Source organism: Lipophrys pholis, assembly GCF_963383615.2.
Source record: "Lipophrys pholis genome assembly, chromosome: 17".
NCBI classification, from domain to species: domain Eukaryota; kingdom Metazoa; phylum Chordata; class Actinopteri; order Blenniiformes; family Blenniidae; genus Lipophrys; species Lipophrys pholis.
In genome coordinates, this window is record NC_137643.1 from 1,808,793 (window position 1) to 1,828,768 (window position 19,976).

Here is a 19,976-nt window from a genome sequence, read left to right on the forward strand (position 1 = left end):
CTTCTCCCATTCTCTTGAATGGAAACGATGCAGTTCGCATGTCGGGCCACTAGTCGTGCTGTTGTTTGTTTTTTGGAATGAAATTTACAGAAATTAAAACGCTGCAAACATTACCAATGGCGACCACGCGGACATTTGTGCCTCTCAACTGGAATATGGGCTGGGAGTCATTGACACTCGGGAGGCCGCCATGTTTGTTATTGTCCATCTACTGTTCAGAAGAACTGTTAAACGCGGGCGTGCAGCGCGTGAGCAGGAGCTGCGCCTCCGCCGTCTACTCAGGATGGAGGTCGAGTGTTTTCAAAAAGTTTCCTGTTGAGAACCATTTTTTTTTAAAAAGTTCCGTACTCTGTGGCTCCGAACACCGCTGTCGTGTAAATTACAACATTTTTGCGTTTTCACTTGAAATGGTCCTTCGAAGGAAGAAGAGATGATCCAGCGCTTTCCCTCCTCCCTCCTCACACCTCTCTCCCTCGCTCTCTCTCTCTCTCTCTCTCTCTCTCTCTCTCACTCTCTGAGGCTAAAATCCTCCCATTTCCAGGGAAAGAGACTTCATACAAAAGGGGAAGAAAAGAAAAAAAAAATCCTCCAGCTTTTATTTTTGTGTGTTTTCCTTACAAACGGCAGCTGCCTCTCTCATCGCCTTCCCCATTCACACTCTTACAACCTCAGAGCCGTATCCAAATCTACCGCAAAGTACCACATGGGACGGCCCCACCTCCACACACCCCCCACCCTGCCCACCCGGGTGTCTGAGTGGTGAGCTGTGTGGAATAAATGAGCTCATTCATACGATGTTAAGCAGCTCCGTCCCTCCGCTGCCCGGCCCAACATAAACAGTCCTGAAGGCAGCTCCAGTCTTCCATCAGAACCAACAGCAAACGGAGAAAAAAAGATACTCACAGCATCTTTAGACTACTTTCCCGGTTTGCTTTAGCATTTCTCTGTTGGATGCACGAATCGAACGAGGGATTACTGCTTTCAAAACCTCAATTATCTTTCCCGCTTCATTGTTTCATAAGAGTATTACACGAGTTTAGATACGCTTTCCATTTTTTGTTTTGTTTTATGCAGTCTGAGTGAGACTCGGAACTTTTTCTCCCCATTATTCTTTCTTCCAGTGAAATTCATAAATGTTCTGCAACGTCGGAGCAGCTCCTGACGTTATGAAGAGGAGCTCTGCCCGTATTAATGCAAATACAAAACCTTTTTAAACAGTTTTGGGCTTCAAATTTCTTATTTATTCTTTTTAAACTCAATGTTTTGTTGATTACGTTCAATTCATTTGTTTGTTTTGTGATTAAAAAAGCAAGTGGGCAGCTAATGTTGTGTTAATCTGGATCCGTAACACTAAATGTAAAGTAAAGTAAACATTTGCTCGTGTCATATTTGGGATATTTTGAGGAAAACGCTATCAGGATTTTTCCATAATACTTTTTGGGGCTTTTTTTAGAATAACTAGAAGACAATTTTAAACAATCCCTGGACTCCAAAATCAGGTCATTAAGTATATCGACTCTAATGGACAATGTGTAGGATTACAATCTACAGCATTACTGTAACCCCACTACTTCTGGCACATATTTAAAATTAGTTGATTACTATCTTGTATATAACAATAATTAATGCAGTGCAATTACTGAAACGTTTCTGAGGCATTCACTCAATATGCTACAAATTTTCAGACACGATGAACTAGATATATATATATATATGTTATAAATAAACTTTCTTTTTTTTAAAAAATAAAAAAATAAATAAACTTTCTTTTTTTGTTATCAATCTGTTCAGAACAAGTTCAGGTTCAGACATGCAACTGAAAACTCAACCCAATAACTCTAAATATTAAAATATCATGTGTGCGTCAACATTTGACTTCCTATTAACTGATGTGATTTCACCTGAACGTTATTACTCATTAAAGAGACCCACGCTAAGGTGCCACAGCGACGCGGCAATATACCGAAGAGGAGAAGTGATTAAAATTAATGCACAAGTTACTTTTCTTGAATCTATTTAGTAACTGTGACCAAGTAAATTGGGCAGGAATGTTAATAATAATATTAATAATACATTGGTTTTATATAGGGCTTTAATAACCCAGAGAAGCTGCAGCAGCTTGTGTTAGGTAGATGTGTGTGTTTCCTAAAACTTTATTTATTCTTGACTCAACAATGATGCTTAAGCCACTGAGAGTGAAAAGGGCCCATGTATCCCCCTGGGGTAATGTGAAAATATATTTTATATGGTAGCGGCTTCCAAACCCCAACAAAAGGCCACATGCAAAAGTTAATTGCTTTTAATAATAAATCACGTTGCAGGCTTCTCATTTCTCACTGAGCTTCATCCACCACCCTTTTGTATTGACTTCAAGTGGAAACGGCAGCAGTTCTCAACAACAGCATGAAAACCTTTTTTTTTTTCTTTATTAACGGACAGCCTATTTAAAGAAATTCCCAGAGAGGAGTGTGTGTGACCTTTGCATTGTTTGCAACATTATAGTTTCTGCTGTAATTCTTAAACTGCAGCATTGTTGTTCTCACATGTAAAAAAAAAAATAAAAAAAGCACAGTATCAAGAAGTGCATCTTTTGATGCCGTTTAAATTCCCTCAGATGTTCTTCCACACTGAATCAAGCAGCTCAGGGTCATGTGTAGCATGCCCATCGAGCTACAACCACTGTATTTTCTCACAGCGCCAATAAAAGAATAAGAGGATTGCTGTAAAAAGTGACCTGAAACTAATTTCCAGAGACTCGAGTCTGAGTCTGAAATCTTTGATCTCCAAAGCAAATGCCAAACATCATAAACTGAAACAGTCGAAAACTGTGCAGCCATGAAAGGGAGACAAAAATAACCAGCGGGACGAAGCCGCAGCCGCCGACACTGCTTGTAGAGAATCAGTGACATCTAAAAGACCAAATAAAAGGGAATGTAAAGTTTAAAGAAGGAGGCAAATAGAACATCACCGCTGTGTGTCGTTAATGAAAAGAATGACAGTTAACGTGGTTTCCTGTGAGACCCTGTTTACACCACAATGTTTCAACAATGTCCGTGTCCGCGGCAATGGCGTAAACACTGACAACTATGTCATTTTCATGTATGGCCACAAGTGGGTGCTGTTGGTTGTTTTTGTAATGAAAACACGAACGCGTGCAGCAGAGAGCAATACACGAGAAACATAAACAGTGGGAGAGCACGGACATTCATATGGACGGAGGTTGGATCGTTATTACGGTGACTCTCAACTATAAAACTACCACTCTGGAGCAAACGCTGTCATTGTCCATCTCCTGAGCATGTGAGGAAGAACTTTTTACTACAGCCATGGTGCGTTTTTAGTGACTCCAAGCACTACTATTGTGTAAACAGACACCGAAATTGCTACGGAAATGTTCCAATTTCACTTGAAAACATTGTGTGATCGGGGCCTTAGTATCATTCAACAGTGTCATTCAACATCTCGTCACCGTCCCCCCCATCCCCCAGCGTACCTCTCATATTCCAGGTTGTCGTGATCACAGCGGGCGTCCTTGTGCTTCTCCCAGTCCTTCCCGTGGCGGCACGTCGTCAGCGACACGATGTCCTTCCCGTTGTGGATGTGGTGGAGGGCGTTCCTCGTGTCGGAGCCGATGCCCGTCAGGTAACGCTTCCCCTTGAACATGAGCAGGTACTTCCTTCGTGGCGGGATGGTGTTCCTCACCAGCCAGCCCCGCTCGCCGCCCTTCTGAGGGTGATCCTTGGAGAAGAGCGGGATGGAGACGTCGAAGCCCGGCCTGAAGTGCTCGGTGTTCAGGCTGGCCTTGGCTAAGATGGCCTGGCCGATGTTGAAGCCCAGGTCCTCTGTGTAGTTGGGCCAGGTGCCCGAGTACAGGTTGAAGATCAGGTGGTTGCGCCCGTCGTTCCACAACGGGTAACCACGAATGCGTTCGTCCACGTTGGGCACAAACTGTCCTGACAGCTGATCCCGATCTAAGGTGTCTATCCCCAGCACGAACAGACACGCTTCACGAGGGTCCGACGTGTAGTACCGCGACTCAGCTATCGACGTCAGGATCTTCCTGTAGCTTTCCGACACTCTGTCGTTTTTCTCGGACGGATATATATAAACCCTGAACCCTTCCCTTCCTCTGCGGCGACACCGGGAGAAGTCGAAGCAGGTCTCCATGCGGCAGTGGCTGTCTTTGTAAATGGCCGACCATGCCTGGCGCCGCTGGCGGGGCGACTCGGCCGTCCCGGGGTCCGTCTGGAGTTCGTCCAGGTGGGCATAGCGGGGCAAGAAGGCCCGGTCGGTCCAGTTGGGCCAGGGGCGCACCACCTCGCCCCGCTGGCGTGTCAGCAGCCGGAGCAGACGTAGCTGGACTCCTCCACCCCAGTAAAAGAGGACCAGCCAGCAGCAAGCACACAAGCCCAGCAGAACATACTTCTTACGCGCCTGCATGGGGGCTTGTCACAGTCTCTTTTTTCCGCTCTGTCTCTCTCGCGTCCTCCGCTCCTCTTCTTTCCAGCCTCACAGGGATGGTCGGGGGACGCACTTGTGACTTCTAACAAGGAGCTTCTAACGGAGGACAATGTGTTAACAAGGACATCACTGCCTCTGAGCGTGGCCCAGTCCACTTTGCCATTCAGATTGATGCGATCTGAGTTACTAGAGTCTCTTCCTGTATTTCCCCATATGTTCTCCACTGTACTCTCAGATGTGTGTGTGTTCGCCTGTCTCTACTTCACCATGCGCTGCTGCTGCTGCTGCTGTGTGCATTTCTTCCGCCATCCGGCCTGGCTGAGAGTGATGAAGGGTGATTGCGCCGCTCTCACAGGCCAAGCTTGCTGCCTCATAGTGCCTGGCGCGACTGCCGTCTGCAGGGCCTCTCCTGAGGAGAAGTAAACAAACAAGAATACACATCAGTACACAGACGGAGCTGCAGCTCCGCAACCAACACCGAGACTTCCACTTGGATTAGCTACCAAACTGCTGCCTCAATAGATGCTATAACTAAGCCGCTGCAGAGCCTTGAGCGATAAATGCTTTCATGTGGATAGTATTTCATTTTAGACATATGTAATCTGCAATTGCAATCACTTTTAATACAGACAAACACAGATACAATCAAATGCAGCCGAGTAGCACAGCTGGGTAATGTTGCACAGGCAGCGGAGGATAAGTTGTCAAAACCCCTCTCCAGCTGGAGCTCATGAGGAGAAGAGTGAGGAAAAGAAAACTCTGAAATAGCGCGTCTCACCATAATTAGCCTTACATCAAAACTATCTCCTCATAAAGGCGGCCTCCATCATCCTCCGACGGCCACATATCTGCGAAGGAGACGGCTATTTGGAGGCTCACGTGTGTTGATAGCGCGCTAAACTGGGGAGCAGCAGGCTGGATGAGATGTTATCGTGCTTTTCAAGCTCCAGCTGAAGGGAGTCGGAGGCAGTGGAGGAGAAAATAAGAGCGTTTAGCATCTGAAACGGAGATTTGGAAACGCGGGAGGAAAACAGAGCGACTTCATAGCTCCGAGACGCCCGTTCACCTTGACGAGGCCGTGTGAATGCTTTTCTTGTGACGTTTGGAAAAACACAAGGCTGAAAAACCGCCGCGAGTTTGCAAACAGACCCCCTTCAACTCCCCGAGCCGTACAGTGTGGATGTCCATGTGTGTGTGTGTGTGTGTGCAGAACACACCCCACAGTGCAGGACAGTGTTCCTGCTGCCAGCCGCCACACAAAGGCAGCTTTCAGGTCTCACCTGGCCGCTCGCTCCTCTCTCCCTCCTCTCATTCACATTCCTCCATTCTGCCTCTTCTGCAGCCTGCCAGGAGTTATGCCTGCCGTTACCTCTCGCAGAAAACAAACGGAATACCAAATAAGTGGGTAAACAATACCACTCCTCATTCCTCAAAATTCAAACGCAAAGAGGAAATAAGGATCCATGTGCAAATGGCTTGCACTCTGTTTGCTCCCAAACATCATACATATTTAAAATTCTAATTTGTATGTATAGTTTATTGAGTGAAATCATTCGAGTTCGAAGAAAATCACTTTTTTTTTCTCTTTATTATCTTTTTTTCCCAACCGAGTGTTTTGCTTTCTAATTTCTTGCAAATTAGTTTTCAGGTTCAAATAACTGATTCTAATCCAGGGGAGAAATAAAAGGCACGGCTGGATGTGTGCTCCACTGGTGTGACACTTTCCTCACTGTGGGATGTGCTCAGAGTGAGAAGGACCGCAGGATATTAGGTGGAAATGCAATATGCAATAACGATTTGCTCTTTATGCTTTGAGATTTGTTCTTAGAAACAACAAGGGAAATTTCTTTTACTACTCATTTACACCGGCAGTGACTGGGCAGCGTCCAGTGCTTCTATCACATGCATGTCTGCAGGTCCCGCCGCCATCAGATCAATAAATTGCAATCAACCACATCGAACATTCTAACACTTTGAATGCAGGGTGCTTGGAAACACAATTTACATTATCTACATTGTGATAACGATTAATTTGCAATACATATTGTGCAGACATACATTTACCTTAAATATAAAACAATAAAAATAAACAGCTCACTTAATTTAGATTGTAAAACCCTTTGAGTTGACGTGTTTCGTCCAAACTGCTGGTGAAGTAGCGTCAGGCCTTGTTTACACAACAACGTTATGAGTGAAAACTCCTTGTTTTTGCGTTTCCACAGCAACGTTTTGAAAACGAGGTCTGTTCCCACCGAAAAAGCAGAAACGCTGGAATTGTGAAGCCACGAGTTAGTGCTGTTGGTTGTTTTTGTAATGAAATCACACACGTGAGCAGAGAATGATCCACTATAAACATGAACAGTGGGAGAACTCGGACATTCACTGTTACAGTGACGTAATATTAACATGCTGGAGTTTACACCTGGGGAATATGCTGTATGGAAATGCTTATGGACATTGGGACTTTGTGCCGAGGGCGGAGTTTAGCGACGGCTCTCCCCATTGGCGTTTAGATGGAACGCGCCACATTGTGTGCTTTGCCCCATAGCAGCCACAAAAACATTTGGCACCGCTTCTGAGTACATACACTACTACACATTTTACTCCCTGTTTCATTAACAAAATGTATTTGTCGTAAATTATGGAAAAACTCCGGCACAACTCAACTTGCACACTTCTGGTCCGACTGCTGCGGGAGCGCGCCGTTAGTACCCATTCACCTGCTGCCTGCAAATGGAGCAATCCATCATCTGTAGGGGTGAATTATTTGTATGTATGGTTGTATATATATTTTGGGGAACTGTTGCATGGTAAAAATAATGTATTGCACATATATTCCAAATGTTGTTATCGTCTTTTTACAAATATTAATTTATTTTCTTTAATTTTGGTGAATGATAATTTAGTGTGTTTCAAACTCCCCTTATGTTTTTGGTTAACTTGGACCAGTTTAGGCAGGCGCTGAGGCCCCGTTTACGCGACAGTGCAAAAACTTTTGTTGTGTTTCGTGCGTCTGTTTACACGACAACGGTGCTCGGAGCCACTGAAAATGCAGCTTTTTGAAAACAGCTCCCAAAGTGGAACTTTTTAAAAAAAACAGTCCGACCTTCTGGAAACGTTTTGGCTCAGTCGCCATAAAGAAACGCTGCTACTGTGCATGCACACCACGGCCGTAGTAAATAGTTTTTCTGCTTATGCGCGAGTTAAAAATAAGTCAAACTTGACCTTTATTGTGGAAAAAAAAAGAAAGAAAATAACACGTGACAGCAGGACCGGAGCAACATTTATTCCAATCAGGGACACTTGCATGTCTGTCCAGGTCAGATGATCTTCCCGTGGAGACGTTAGGATTTCGGTATCCTCCGTGTTCCGACATTTCTCGCGACTCCTGCAGCAGTTTGAGCTGTAAGCAGTGCAGGTTGGGGAGAAGGAGACACTTGGGATCCCATTACATGTTCCTCATCAATAATTCACTTGCTTCTTTAGTTAAGGCATCGATTTTCCTTTCTTGATTTTTCTTCTTCTTTTTCTTTCTCCCCGTGCTTTATATCCCCTGCCACCAACGCATGCAATTAGACCTCAATCTTCCTCAGGATACACTCCCGTGGGAGATGTGTATGAGCTCTGTCCTGGTAATTTGTGGCTGAAGGGATAATTGATAGCGATGGCAGGAAGGTGTAATAGAAAAGTGATGGAGGGTATCATTATAATGATGGTAATGATGATGGGCATGAGGAATTGATTCCGTTGCCTTATCTAATCTAACGCCGGCCCATTTCACGTCAGGACGCCATTACTTTTCTGCAACTTCTTGCAGTTGCAAAAATAACAGTCCCACAAGGATATTTACATTGATTTAAGTGCGCCGAGGTCCTGCTATTACCGGCGGATACACAATAGGGGATCTAAATTCACAGTGCAACACTATTAAGTGAAACCCTTCTCTTGACACCCTTTATTAAATACAACTTTAGCACATAATAGCAGCCCCAGAATCGACTGTGAATAGTTTTCAAAATTACAACACAGCGGAGAAGTATCCGAGGCAACGAGGTATCACACTTTCAGGTTGATGGATGATAATATGCGAAGTGAACGGAATCATAAAGGACGACTACAACCCTTCATCACGTTCCCCCTTGAGTGTGTGAAAGTCTCAGCTGATGGCTGCTGTGTGTACCTTGGTGTCCAAGGACAAACTGCACAATGACTGAGTTTGGCTATTAACAACAGGCAATCATGACGAATGCGAGCCGGAGAGCTTCTGGGACACGCTCGGACCTGACGACATCCGTGAAGCTGCAGCGTGTGGCTCTAAGTGGTGAAAGTCCCTCTGACACCAGTGATGGGTCATTATGGAGAGATAAAAAAAAGAGACCCGAGGCTCAGTCGATAAATGGGCCTAAAGGTAGACGGGCAGGGTTCAAGGGGAGGTGGATCAGAGCCGCGCAAATTCACATTTCACCATTTCCTCCTCATGCTCCTTCGATGTCCACTCTTCCGACTGTGAAGCAGAATTCACCAAACGTTGGATTTATTCACCCACTAAGAGGGAACGTGAGCACGGATATTCCCAACGTTTCATGACGACAATTTAGAATTAATTGAGCTGTTTAAACATTTTTAGACCATTTTAACTGATTCCGCTAGTTTGGTTTTTTTTTTTAGCCATTTTAACTTCTTTAACATTCTGACCTGCTCCATTCCTGACAGTTTCAAACATTTTGGCTTCCTTTTTTTTCCTGCCAATCGTCCTTCTGACACATTTTTCTGCTTTTTTTTTTTTTTTTTTTTTTAATGTCAGCAGTTTTGAAGCCTTTGAAAAAAAAATTATTTTAGCAGATTTCAATCATTTTTATCATGGAGTCTTTTTCAAAAATATGCCAGGTATGCAAATAAAATAATAATAAAAAAAAAGATAATAATGAAAGCTTTAGAGAGCCACTACAGAGGAACTAAAACCATGTGGTTGCAGACCTCTGGGTTACACCGTCGTGAGACAGGTTAGTTTTAACCTATTGTTGTATCGCTGCAGTAGAAATTCCACTTCTTCTATTTTCTCCGTAGGCCTCAGCCGACTGGAGGGTTTCATTTAGAAACAACAACAACTCGCACCGTTTTCCATTTTCAATTATTTCTCCCTCATCCTTGAAAAGAGGGGAATAAAAAAAGGGGGCGAAAACAACACTTAATCACAGACGTGAGGAATCCGCCCGGCGACGCTTTGATCATCGGCTCGCCTCGAGTGCAAATAAACTTCGAGGAAGGTTCGTTTGGAGTTTAACGCAGAAGCAAAGTGTAGCAATGACAATAAGCACATGGATCTCATATGTGCATTCCTCATTGAAATAAGGTCATTTCTCACGGAAGCTCCGACACTCGACGCAAACTGGCACTTCCACGTTGAGCTGCACTTGCAAAATACATTCACTAGAAATAGAGTTATTATCTTTAGGCAATTTTTAATAACGTTTATGGCCGATGAGTAATTTTCACGAGTAGGTTTATGATAAATATTTCTCTTTTATGGTGTTTTTATCGTCGGCGGGAGCCCACCGTTTTACAGAGCATCAAACATTTCAGCTCTCAGTTTTATCACACCAACGTCGGCCTTTGCTTTTCGCCCCCATTTTACGTAGTATTACATTACCGCCATGCCAACCGAGCAATCCCGCAGCAGCTCTCATCGCGAAGCGGAGTAATCCGAGGTATCAGTCACCAAGGTGAGAGCAGACAACTGCAGGTAAAATGCTTCCAAAAGACAACAAAATGGGACTTTTCTGGCACTTTTTACAAATGAAAATAGCTTTTTGTAAATACATAAAGTGAGAGAATTTAGTGGATTATTTCTTTGTTGTACTAAATATACTCTATTAACCCACTTGGGGAAATTCCTTTTTTCCGCATTAACCCATGTAGTGGTGCGGCCATGTTTCCAATCTCAAGCCGCAGGGCCACCACTGCCAGCAATGCTTCTGGGTTCAATAGCAGAAGAAACTGTTGCTCATCCCACAAATGCATGTTCCTAGGAAATGTTTCACCATAAAACAAATTTAATTATTCGCTTTACATAAGATTTAATGCAAGGTTGCATTGATATGGGAAAGTTATAATCAACATATAATCAACCCATCGATCCTCAATACGGCGTTTCAGTGAAAACACAGTGTTTTCCAGTAAACAGAACCTAAAACACAACGGACGTTTTGCATTTTCACTTGAGAACGTTGTCGTGTACTTGGGGCTTTAGTATCGTCAATCAACCTGAAATGCAGGTGTTTGGACTGCAGGAGGAACTCAGAGGACCTGGAGGGAAAACCCCATGGAGGATAACATGCAAACTCTTCACAGGAAATCCTCCAGCCTGGAATCAAGCTTGTTTTTGTTCCGTTCTTTTCTCGCTGAGCGGTGAGACACCAGCGTGAAGCCTGTACAGAACCTCCTGCTTGAATACATTACAATCACGCAGACTTGGGATAGTCAAGAGGTGGAAATGGAGAATATAAAGAGGCATGAAATGAGAGACCATGAGGGACTCGACAATCACTGGTGAACGGGTGACAGCAGGGCTCTGTCGTTCCCGCCCTCTAACGGCCTTATGAGCATCCCTCCACTGTCCCTACCTGCTCAGGTCTTCACAGAAAAACACAATTAATTCATTCAGGGAAATGGAATGGAAATGTGTTTCCCCTGAACTGCGTCTGTTCCAGCAGCTCTGTGGCCATGCAGGCCTTGATAGCAAATGAAAACTGACTCGCTCTGAAATGGATGGACCTCTGCTGGAAACTCACTCTCATTTTTTATTATTTTTTTCCCTTTTCTGCTCAGTGAGATCTTTTATTTTTATGAAGAGATTCCTGTCATTGGCTGACGGATTGGCCTCTCCCTTGTTTGTTCAATTCGCTGTTGTGCGGCCACAGCGACAGAGCGGCGCACTCCTGACACTGCAAATGTTCAAAATGAAATCCGCTCCCATTATAGTCATTCTCCGGGAGGGAGAGTCATTGCCACTGTAAGAGAAGCAGCAGAAGGATTATTATGTCTCAAATGATTTGGTTAGACATAGTGCAGGTTGTGAATTGACACTGGATCGGCCAAACGCTGAGGAAAATCAGATTTCCATTCCTTTCCACAAATGATATAGTTCGCTTGTGAAGCCAGTCCACCTGAATGACAGCGCCTACCCAACACTGACACAAATCCCGGGCGACTGCCAGCGTTCAGCCCTCCACTGGCTTTTTGTGCCTGTGTGCGAGCGTACGTCTGAACTTAGACTTAAGTACACATCTGGCGCGTGTGTTTGTGCTGGCCTGAAGCTGGCGATACCTTCAGCGAAATAAAACGTTCTGGAGAAAACACAAATCATGTGGTGAGGTGAAAAGGCCCGGCCGGGCTAAAATTAAACCCCGGACTCTGTCATTACAGGCCCGAGGAGCGGCAGATAGCTGCGCCGTGTTGTTTATGTTATTGCAGCGGTTCCAAACTCTTTTTGCTGAGAATAAAACCCGCGACTGCTCGTGACCCTTTATGACCGACTCACAGAGAAGTGGAGCCACTAACGGCTCCCAGCTACTGTAAGTTAAAGTGGCTTCAGTACAATCGTCCATAATCCTTCAGTAAATCTTTGAGTGTTTGTAAAACATTACAGCAAGGGTCTCAAACATGTGGCCCAGGGACCAAAACTGGTCCGCCTGAAGGTCCAATCAGGTCCACATTGAAAAAGGAAATAGTAGCTGGATATTTTTCATTATGGCCTGAGCCACCTCCTCAAAATCTATCTATCTATCTATCTATCTATCTATCTATCTATCTATCTATCTATCTATCTATCTATCTATCTATCTATCCAGAGACTCAGGTTAAAGAATCACAGTTTGGTGTCATCAGCGTCGAGTGAATTTTCAAAAGACATTTAACTGTATTTGGGTCCAGGATGCATCATTCAATATGGCAAAATGTTGAAATCGTACTTATTTTCTTAGTAATTTCCATAATTTACTTAAACTTCTTTGCATCAAAACAAGTAAAAAATGGCGAAAGATTTCTATTCAAAGTTTGCAATGCTGTCACGTTACTGATCCGGCCCCCTGCTGATAGACGAGCTGATTATATCCTCTGGACTAAAATCACTTTGACATCGCTGCATTATCGTGCTGGACTGTGGTGTCCAAATGTGGTTAGAAAGAGAGTCGTTGAATCTCTTACAGAAATCCAGTGAGAAATTCACCTGACTTCAGAGATTTTCTAGCTTGAGAATCCTGGAAAAAGTCTCAAATTTCAGATTCATGAAGGACTTGATTGGTCAGTAGAATAGATGCTCAGAATAAATGACAGCGCCGATGAAACTTAATGGATGAAGGGTTTATTGCACCAAAGTCTTCAGTAGGCGTGTGAAATTGAGCCGCGTTTACACGACAATGTTTCAAGTGAACACACACTGTTTTTGCGTTTTCGTTTCAGAAAAGTTTTGCGTTCACACATTTCGAAAACAATGTCAGTTTCCACGGAAACGACAGAAACAAACAATGCAGTTAGCATGTCAGCGGTTATGAAGAACAGGCTTTGTTTCTGGGGAAACCAACACGTCAGCATCTTCAACTTTGAAACTGTGCCTTACGAACGGCTGAGGGACTCCATTTTAATTTATTTTCTCTGATTCTTGAAAACCGTGCCTGTTTTTAGTTTGTGCGACTGGAGGGGAGACAAGTCGGGCCAGGAATTTCTGTATGCGCTCATTAACCGAGGGTGTTTTATTTCTCTGAATGAGAATGCCTGCATAATGGCAGGGTTGCATTTTTATCGCTGACTGACGGTGCAGAACCTTGAGGAGGAGTCGAGGAGTGTGTGAGGTTTGCCAACCCGTCTGTGGTCATATCAGCGAGTGTGTAGCAAACCAAAGAAGCCCTCCGGTGGGGGGAGAAGACAGCAGGCTGTCAGCCCCTGACAGACTTGCATTAAAGGCTTGGGATTTGATCCATGTTCTATTTTCTGCCCTCACCTACTAGTTGCCCTTTGAAATTGAGGTGCTCTTCACTCCCACACACCTTATGCATATATAAGCAGACGTATGTGTGTTTTGGTCTGTGAAGAACGAGCTGCTTTTACATTGTGTGGAGAAGAATCCCTCTTGCTGTCTCTACAAAGCTATTAAAGTATTTTTCCATTAGTTCGACCACCTTGGAATCATAATGGTCATAAACTTAATCAAGCGCTGGTTCTTTTATGAGGCTATTTTCATAATATGGCTAAGACACATTCTTCTCCGGGTTAATAAAACCACGCCAGCATGGCGTAGGCTAAGGGACTCTGACACAATTAATAAGATGTTTACCTCGAGCTCAACGCCCAGCATCACATCCAGCCTCACGTTCCAAACCCGACATAATTACAAGCCCGCTTGATTAATTATGTCTCAACAATATGCTGCACTCCAGCGCCACGAGGGGTAATTACCAGATTGAACAGGATGGGTAGCAACAATTATTAGGAGGCTCTCGCCCCGATTCCTGTTTACAGTCCGAGAAATCGGGGACAAGAGGATGTGCAGATATCACACAGACAGAGAGACGGATCACAGTGGAAAACCAGCACGTGGCTCCGAGCACAAACGGGTGGAAAAAGCCTGGTGAGGACACTGATACACCCCCACATGCCGCTCTGTGTTTGGGGCACCTGACAGCACAAACAGTCCGCAGCCACGTCCATCTGCCTTATTAAGCGGTCGGCGCTCGCAGCGTCTCCTACCTGCAAGCGGTCTTATCTCTGCAGCTGCGGCCTGGAGGCAGTCCTGTGGCAGGACTCAGATCAGATGGGCCTGACCTTGACAAGGCCGAGGGGGAGATATAGGATTTGATGGCTGGATAAGGAAGAGGGGGCCACAATCAGTCATGCGCCCTTGACATCTGACATGAAGAAGTGTTGGTTGAAAATACTTCAAAAGATCCAAATCATGACAACTTTACATAATATTTTGTATTACTGAATCAGCTATTGTGCCTTGGCCATTAAACCTTGCTATTAAAGAGCATTAAGAAGTCAGATTACATGATGACTAGAGACACTGACATGCTGCAGAGGCCGACTTGTTGCTTTAAGTCGTTTAGACGACAACGATGTTCAGAGTGACTGAAATCGCAACTTTTTGGGAACGACTCCCAAGGTGGAACTTTTAGAAAATACTCGTAGTCCGTCTCCATGTAGATAGCGGAAATGCTGCTGCTGCTAATACTTGGTAAATAGTTGCTCTGCACATGCTCAGTAGCTGGACAACAACAACAACGTTTCCTGCGCCGTGTCGTGACTCCCAGTCCAGATTCTCCTGGGACTTGGTAGTTTTATTTTGACAGCCACCGCAACAACAATCCAACTTGATCGTCTGTCCACATGAATATTTGTGTAGTCCCATTGTTATTGTTTATAGCGTATTGATCTCTGCGTATGTGTGTGTGTGCTTTCATTACAAAACAACCAACAGTACCAACGAGTGGCCCTGCATGAAAAATTACATCGTTTTCTACCGTCACCATGGAAACATACATCGGTTTGAGAATCTCGCCCTCGTAAACGTGAAACTTTTTTGAAACGGAAATGCAAAAAAACTAAGAGATTGACACGCTGATTGTCGAAGTCTCAGATGACTGAAATTCAGAGTCCTTAGTTCAAATCAAACCTCTTTCGCCGGAGTTTACATCAAAACTTGTAGTTTCCATTAAACTCACGCTCATCGTTCCAAACATCCCGGCGTTTGGAATGAAGATCAAAAACTGTAGAGCGGGTCCTCTCTTAATGGGAAGGTTGCCAGTTTGACCTGTCCACTTGTCAAAATGTCCTCGAGCAAGACACTGAACCTACAAACTGCTCCCAAAAGATGGACTGACACCTGTGCAACACAGAAAAGTTCCCCCATATATGATCCACCCCAGTCACACAATACTCCCACATCTATCGTGACAAAACCTTCCCACTGCTCCTCTTCATCACATTCAGATATGCCCAGGGTCTCTGGAGGACGCAGACGTTCTATTTCCACCATTGCTCTGACAGGAGAAGATTTGTATCTCTCCTAATCACCACGCTGGGTATTACAGCACCATCACAAATGTAAAATCCCATAAAGATGAAGAGGTTGCCATTACAAAAAAGTCATTCAATAAATCAGATGAAATCCAGTGGGGCTTGTTGTCAAGATCCGACCTCTCAGAGCCTTTCTTCTTTTTTTTTTCTTTTTTAATGCATCCGTGATAATGACAGCACTTTTACTGGGATCAAGGAAGTCACTCTTTTTTTTTCCCATTAAAAACCCCCAACTTGTAATCAGTCAGTGCAGTGAACTCCAACAGCCTTGTTTATTTCTCAGGAATTCATTATTATTTGAAGCACCGAGAAGGATCCTTCCAAAATGAATAGCTCGTATGTCTGTAGAGTTTGTGAAGGACTCGCAACCTGTTGGCTGGGATCCCTGAAGCCAGAGCTTGAACTGAATAAAGACGACGAAACCGCGAATATTTGAAGGTCGTCAGGTTTTATGTGGACAGTATTGAGAAGCTGCAGTCATGTAGGGTTACTGTATTCTCGATGTTAAAGTGTGGTGCTTTGAAAAAAGCTTCCACTTTACTGCTGTGCAAAGGTGTGATATAATACTACTTATCCATCAGGTATTACTGCAGGAGGCTCCAAATGGATTCTGCAGCCACAAACATACAGCCAGTGTTTATCAAGAGCTGCCTTCAGCACGGAAAAGAACAAGAGGGTCCTGAAAGTGACAGTGTGGCCCCCCCCCCCACCGTGTCATAATTAGACCTGTCTGGATCTCCACCAGGAGAGAGGAGGATATGAGTTATTTTAACTGCTACTATGAACAGATGACCAAGTTATTAAGGTGACTGTCAAAATAAAACTACCAAGTCCCGGGAGAACACGGACCGGGAGTCACGACACGGCGGGGGAAACGTTGTTCTGATTGTCTCTACTGAGCACGTGCAGAAGAACTCTTTACAACAGCCCTGGTGCGCATGCGCAATAGAAGGTTTAGCATTTTCTCTTGAAATCGTTGTTTTGTAAACGAGCCACCAGAGTCATGAACTGAGTCTCACACATGCAAACTCTTCCCAATACCAAAGTCTTTCCTGCAACTTTGTACTGAGTGTTAAAAATGAACTATGAACAACTTTTCCTTTCAATACCAGCCTCAAACTGTATGTTTTCAAGACTCAATGCAACACGTTCAGCCCAATTCTGTCCTGAGTGAGCCGGACCGGTATAATAGTGCCAAAAAATTTTTTAACATTTGAAGTTTTTCTTTGTTGTGGTCCAGAGTGTACGTGATGAAAATACTTTACACAAAAAGTAAATAATTACTACAGGAAATTTCTCCAAATCTCAGCATAAAACCAATTTTAATGACTGCAAAATAAAGTGAAATGTCAAAAAAAAAAGCTTCTCCTATAGCTGTTGCATTATGAGTGTTTTGATAAGTTCACCCTGAGTTGAGAATCAACAATGAGCCTCAGCTGCTTGGCTTCGGACTGTGGGAGGAAGTCGAAGAGAAGTCGTGCATGAACAGAGACAACAAGCATCATCAGGCCCTCAACCTTCAACCAGGGATGTTCTTCCTGTGGAAATCAGACTTAACAACTCTTTCACCATGAAGCTTCTGCTGATTCACCCTGGCACACTAATAACCAACACATTTCTTTAGAGACAGATTCCGACCAGGGAGATTCTCACTGTGAGGCAGCAGAGCCAACCACTACCCACCAGGGCAGCTGAGTAAAACTAGTAGTCTTTTTCCAATCCTCATCAAGAGTCTGATTTGAGAGTTTTTCTCTGGAAACGGTTCACATTCAGATCACGTCCTGAACCAAACTGATTTTTTTTTTTTTTTGATAATGCAGCCAACTATTTTGCAAGTGGAAACAGTGTGACAGCTGAACTAGAGGCAACGTTATTTAATATTCTTGGATAGTAGCTGGGTACAGCCCATCTGTCCAGTGAGAGAAATGAACAGTTCCCAACCTGTGCTGAGGACTTGTAGGTTGAACATACAACATATTGCTGGTTTGTCTTCTCTTGCCTACCTGCCTCGGGAGCGCGCGGACACACCGCTGCAGGTGTCGGCGGCAGGTTCATCCAGTTCCGACAGTCGGTCCAGTTGCGCACTGAACTGTTGAGCCGCGGTGACACCGAGCCGGACGCGGACACAACACCAACTTGTCCTCGGTCCCGCTGCGCCCTCGGCGCAGCCCCGTTCCCGGTTTACAAGCCCTCACAATGTGATTAAGTTACAACACACGCACACTCACACACTTGCGCGCACACCAGAGAATAATACCAGCCATGGCCGAGAGTGTCCCGCCGCCCCCTCGCGTCTGTCCTCCAAATATCTTTCACTGTGTGTGTGTGTGTGTGTGTGTGTGTGTGTGTGTGTGTGTGTGTGTGTGTGTGTGTGTGTGTGTGTGTGTGTGTGTGTGTGTGTCTCCTGCGTGCAGGACGCGCCTCTTCCAGGCGCACAGCCGCTCCACCTGGAGCTCCTGAAACAGGCTGCGGCTGTCAAACAAAAGGCTGCTGCTCTGCCCCTGTTGCTCTCACGGAGAGTTCAGGTTACACTGACCTCATAGCGACACAGCTCTTCTAATTTTACATGTGACAGTGATGGTGAGGGTGATTCCTATTTCAAACAAGCGGCGAAAGTGAGAAAGGTGCGCCGCGCAAACACCGCGCCCGGTGCTGCCTCGAGGAGGAAAAGGCTCATTTAAGAGAACATTCCCACTGATTTACAAGTATGTGGACAATGAACGCAAACGCGTAGCCGATTTATGAAGATGGGTTGCAATGGTGATGCGTGTGTCTCCAGATCACAGGGCGAGATGGGAGCAACGTAGGAAATCCATTATTACGCAGGACTGTGCGGCGACACCGGATCATCTTATTGCTCAGATAAACGCATTTACGGGATGAAAAATCATCCGGTCCGATCCCCACTTCTACCCACGACACGGAGCTCATCTTACCGGCTGGCCAGCCACGCTCTTCTTCCCCTTCTCCTTCTCCTCCTCCTCCTCCTCCTCCTCTTCCTCGCTGCTTATTTTTCCTTTTCACGCCACGGCCGGACATTTGCGGATCAATCTGGCGTACAGGAGCAGCTTCCCCCGTCGGGATGTGAATGTATGATGAATGTGCGTGATAAATTGTCCATTTTCCATATCCACAACAGTTCACACACGACCCGCCCCCGGGCGACGCTGATTGGCTCAGAGGCTCCTCGGTGTCTCCGCCGCGCCGTAAAGAAAAACACACACATCTGGATGCATGCGCAACTGGAGCGCTTTGGAAACACCGAATTACGCACAGGAACCGGACCGGCCTGGCTTCCGATGGCTCCTTTAAATGCTGTTTATTGTTTCCACAGATAACAAATCTGGTCGCCTTTGCGGAAAGGTCGGAGGACTGTAAATAATGGCGCACATTTAGATAAAGACTTTGCCCAGGGGTCAGCAGCTGATCTCGGCTGAGGTTCTCCCAGCAGTCCCACCACTCCCACGAAACAGATCAGAGCTCGTGACACATCATCACTGAAAATAGTATCAAAATTCAGAAATGGGTCTTTGTCATGTTGGAAATAAACACACAATTGCACAAATTCAGACCCCCCCCCCCCCCCCCCCCCAAATAAAAAACAACCGGTTAAGAATGTGTCTTATCGTTGACACACAATGGACGAGACGTTTCGATGTTGGATAATGTACTTTAACAGTTACATAACCAGATTATTATGCCTTTGTCTGTTTGATGAGGTAGAAGACAATCACATCTAGGAAAAAGGAGAAAGAGCGTCTAATTTCTGCAGTGAAACTCAGATTTCTGTCACTGTAGCGCCGCCTGGTGTCCTGCTGTAGTCATCATCCCTGAGCTCTCCTCAGCCACTTCCTGCAGGAGAAAAGTCCTGCATCAGTTTGCAAGGTGGAGAAGAAGAGACTCACCGCTGATCAGCCTCCTGAGGATCGATATCAGCTGTCACAGTCTGAATGAACCTTCAGTCGGATTCCATAAAATAAACTGAAGAAAATATTCAATTAAGTCAATAGATTAATTGTATGTCGTGTTTATTGTGCATCCTCCCTCTTTTCAGACATGTCAAACTAGACATATATGTTATGTGTGTATTTCTGTGTGAATGTCTGGATAGATGTATTTATTTATATAGATTTTTTTAGAAGGTGCGTGAGTGTGTGTTATTATTATTATTGTTAAGATATCTAATTACTTTAGTTATTCACTTATAATTTGACTCAAATATTTACATTTTCTTGTCAATTTACATATCAAACCACCAACTTATTCAGCTAACATTTATTTATAATCATTATTTATATATATATAATTGTATAAGACTTTGACCCTACTTCGATATGATCTAACTTGACTTTTCTTGACAGCTTTGCTTTGCATTTACCACAAGAGGGCCGATAAGGAGCAACATGAAACTATCTAGAATTTACATTTAATCCCGAGTTTCT

At 44.5% G+C, this 19,976-nt stretch overlaps 1 protein-coding gene across 3 annotated transcripts in view; it reads right to left on the reverse strand.

Annotated features, from left to right (window-relative positions):
* Nucleotides 1-18,682, reverse strand: part of ext1c (exostoses (multiple) 1c) — a 91,631-nt gene extending 72,949 nt beyond the window's left edge. Inside the window, exons 1-3 of one of the 3 annotated variants that reach the window (XM_080485594.1) lie at nucleotides 17,538-17,734; nucleotides 14,206-14,317; nucleotides 3,494-4,870 (exon numbers count right to left, since the gene is read on the reverse strand). In XM_080485594.1, coding sequence (XP_080341720.1) covers nucleotides 3,494-4,440 — 947 coding nt within the window. In that variant the 5' untranslated portion in view covers nucleotides 4,441-4,870; nucleotides 14,206-14,317; nucleotides 17,538-17,734. Of the gene's footprint in view, nucleotides 1-3,493; nucleotides 4,871-14,205; nucleotides 14,318-17,537; nucleotides 17,831-18,470 lie in introns of those variants that run through there. The other 2 variants (XM_080485592.1, XM_080485593.1) reach the window with 2 other exon arrangements.
* Between the last annotated feature and the right edge of the window lie 1,294 nt (nucleotides 18,683-19,976).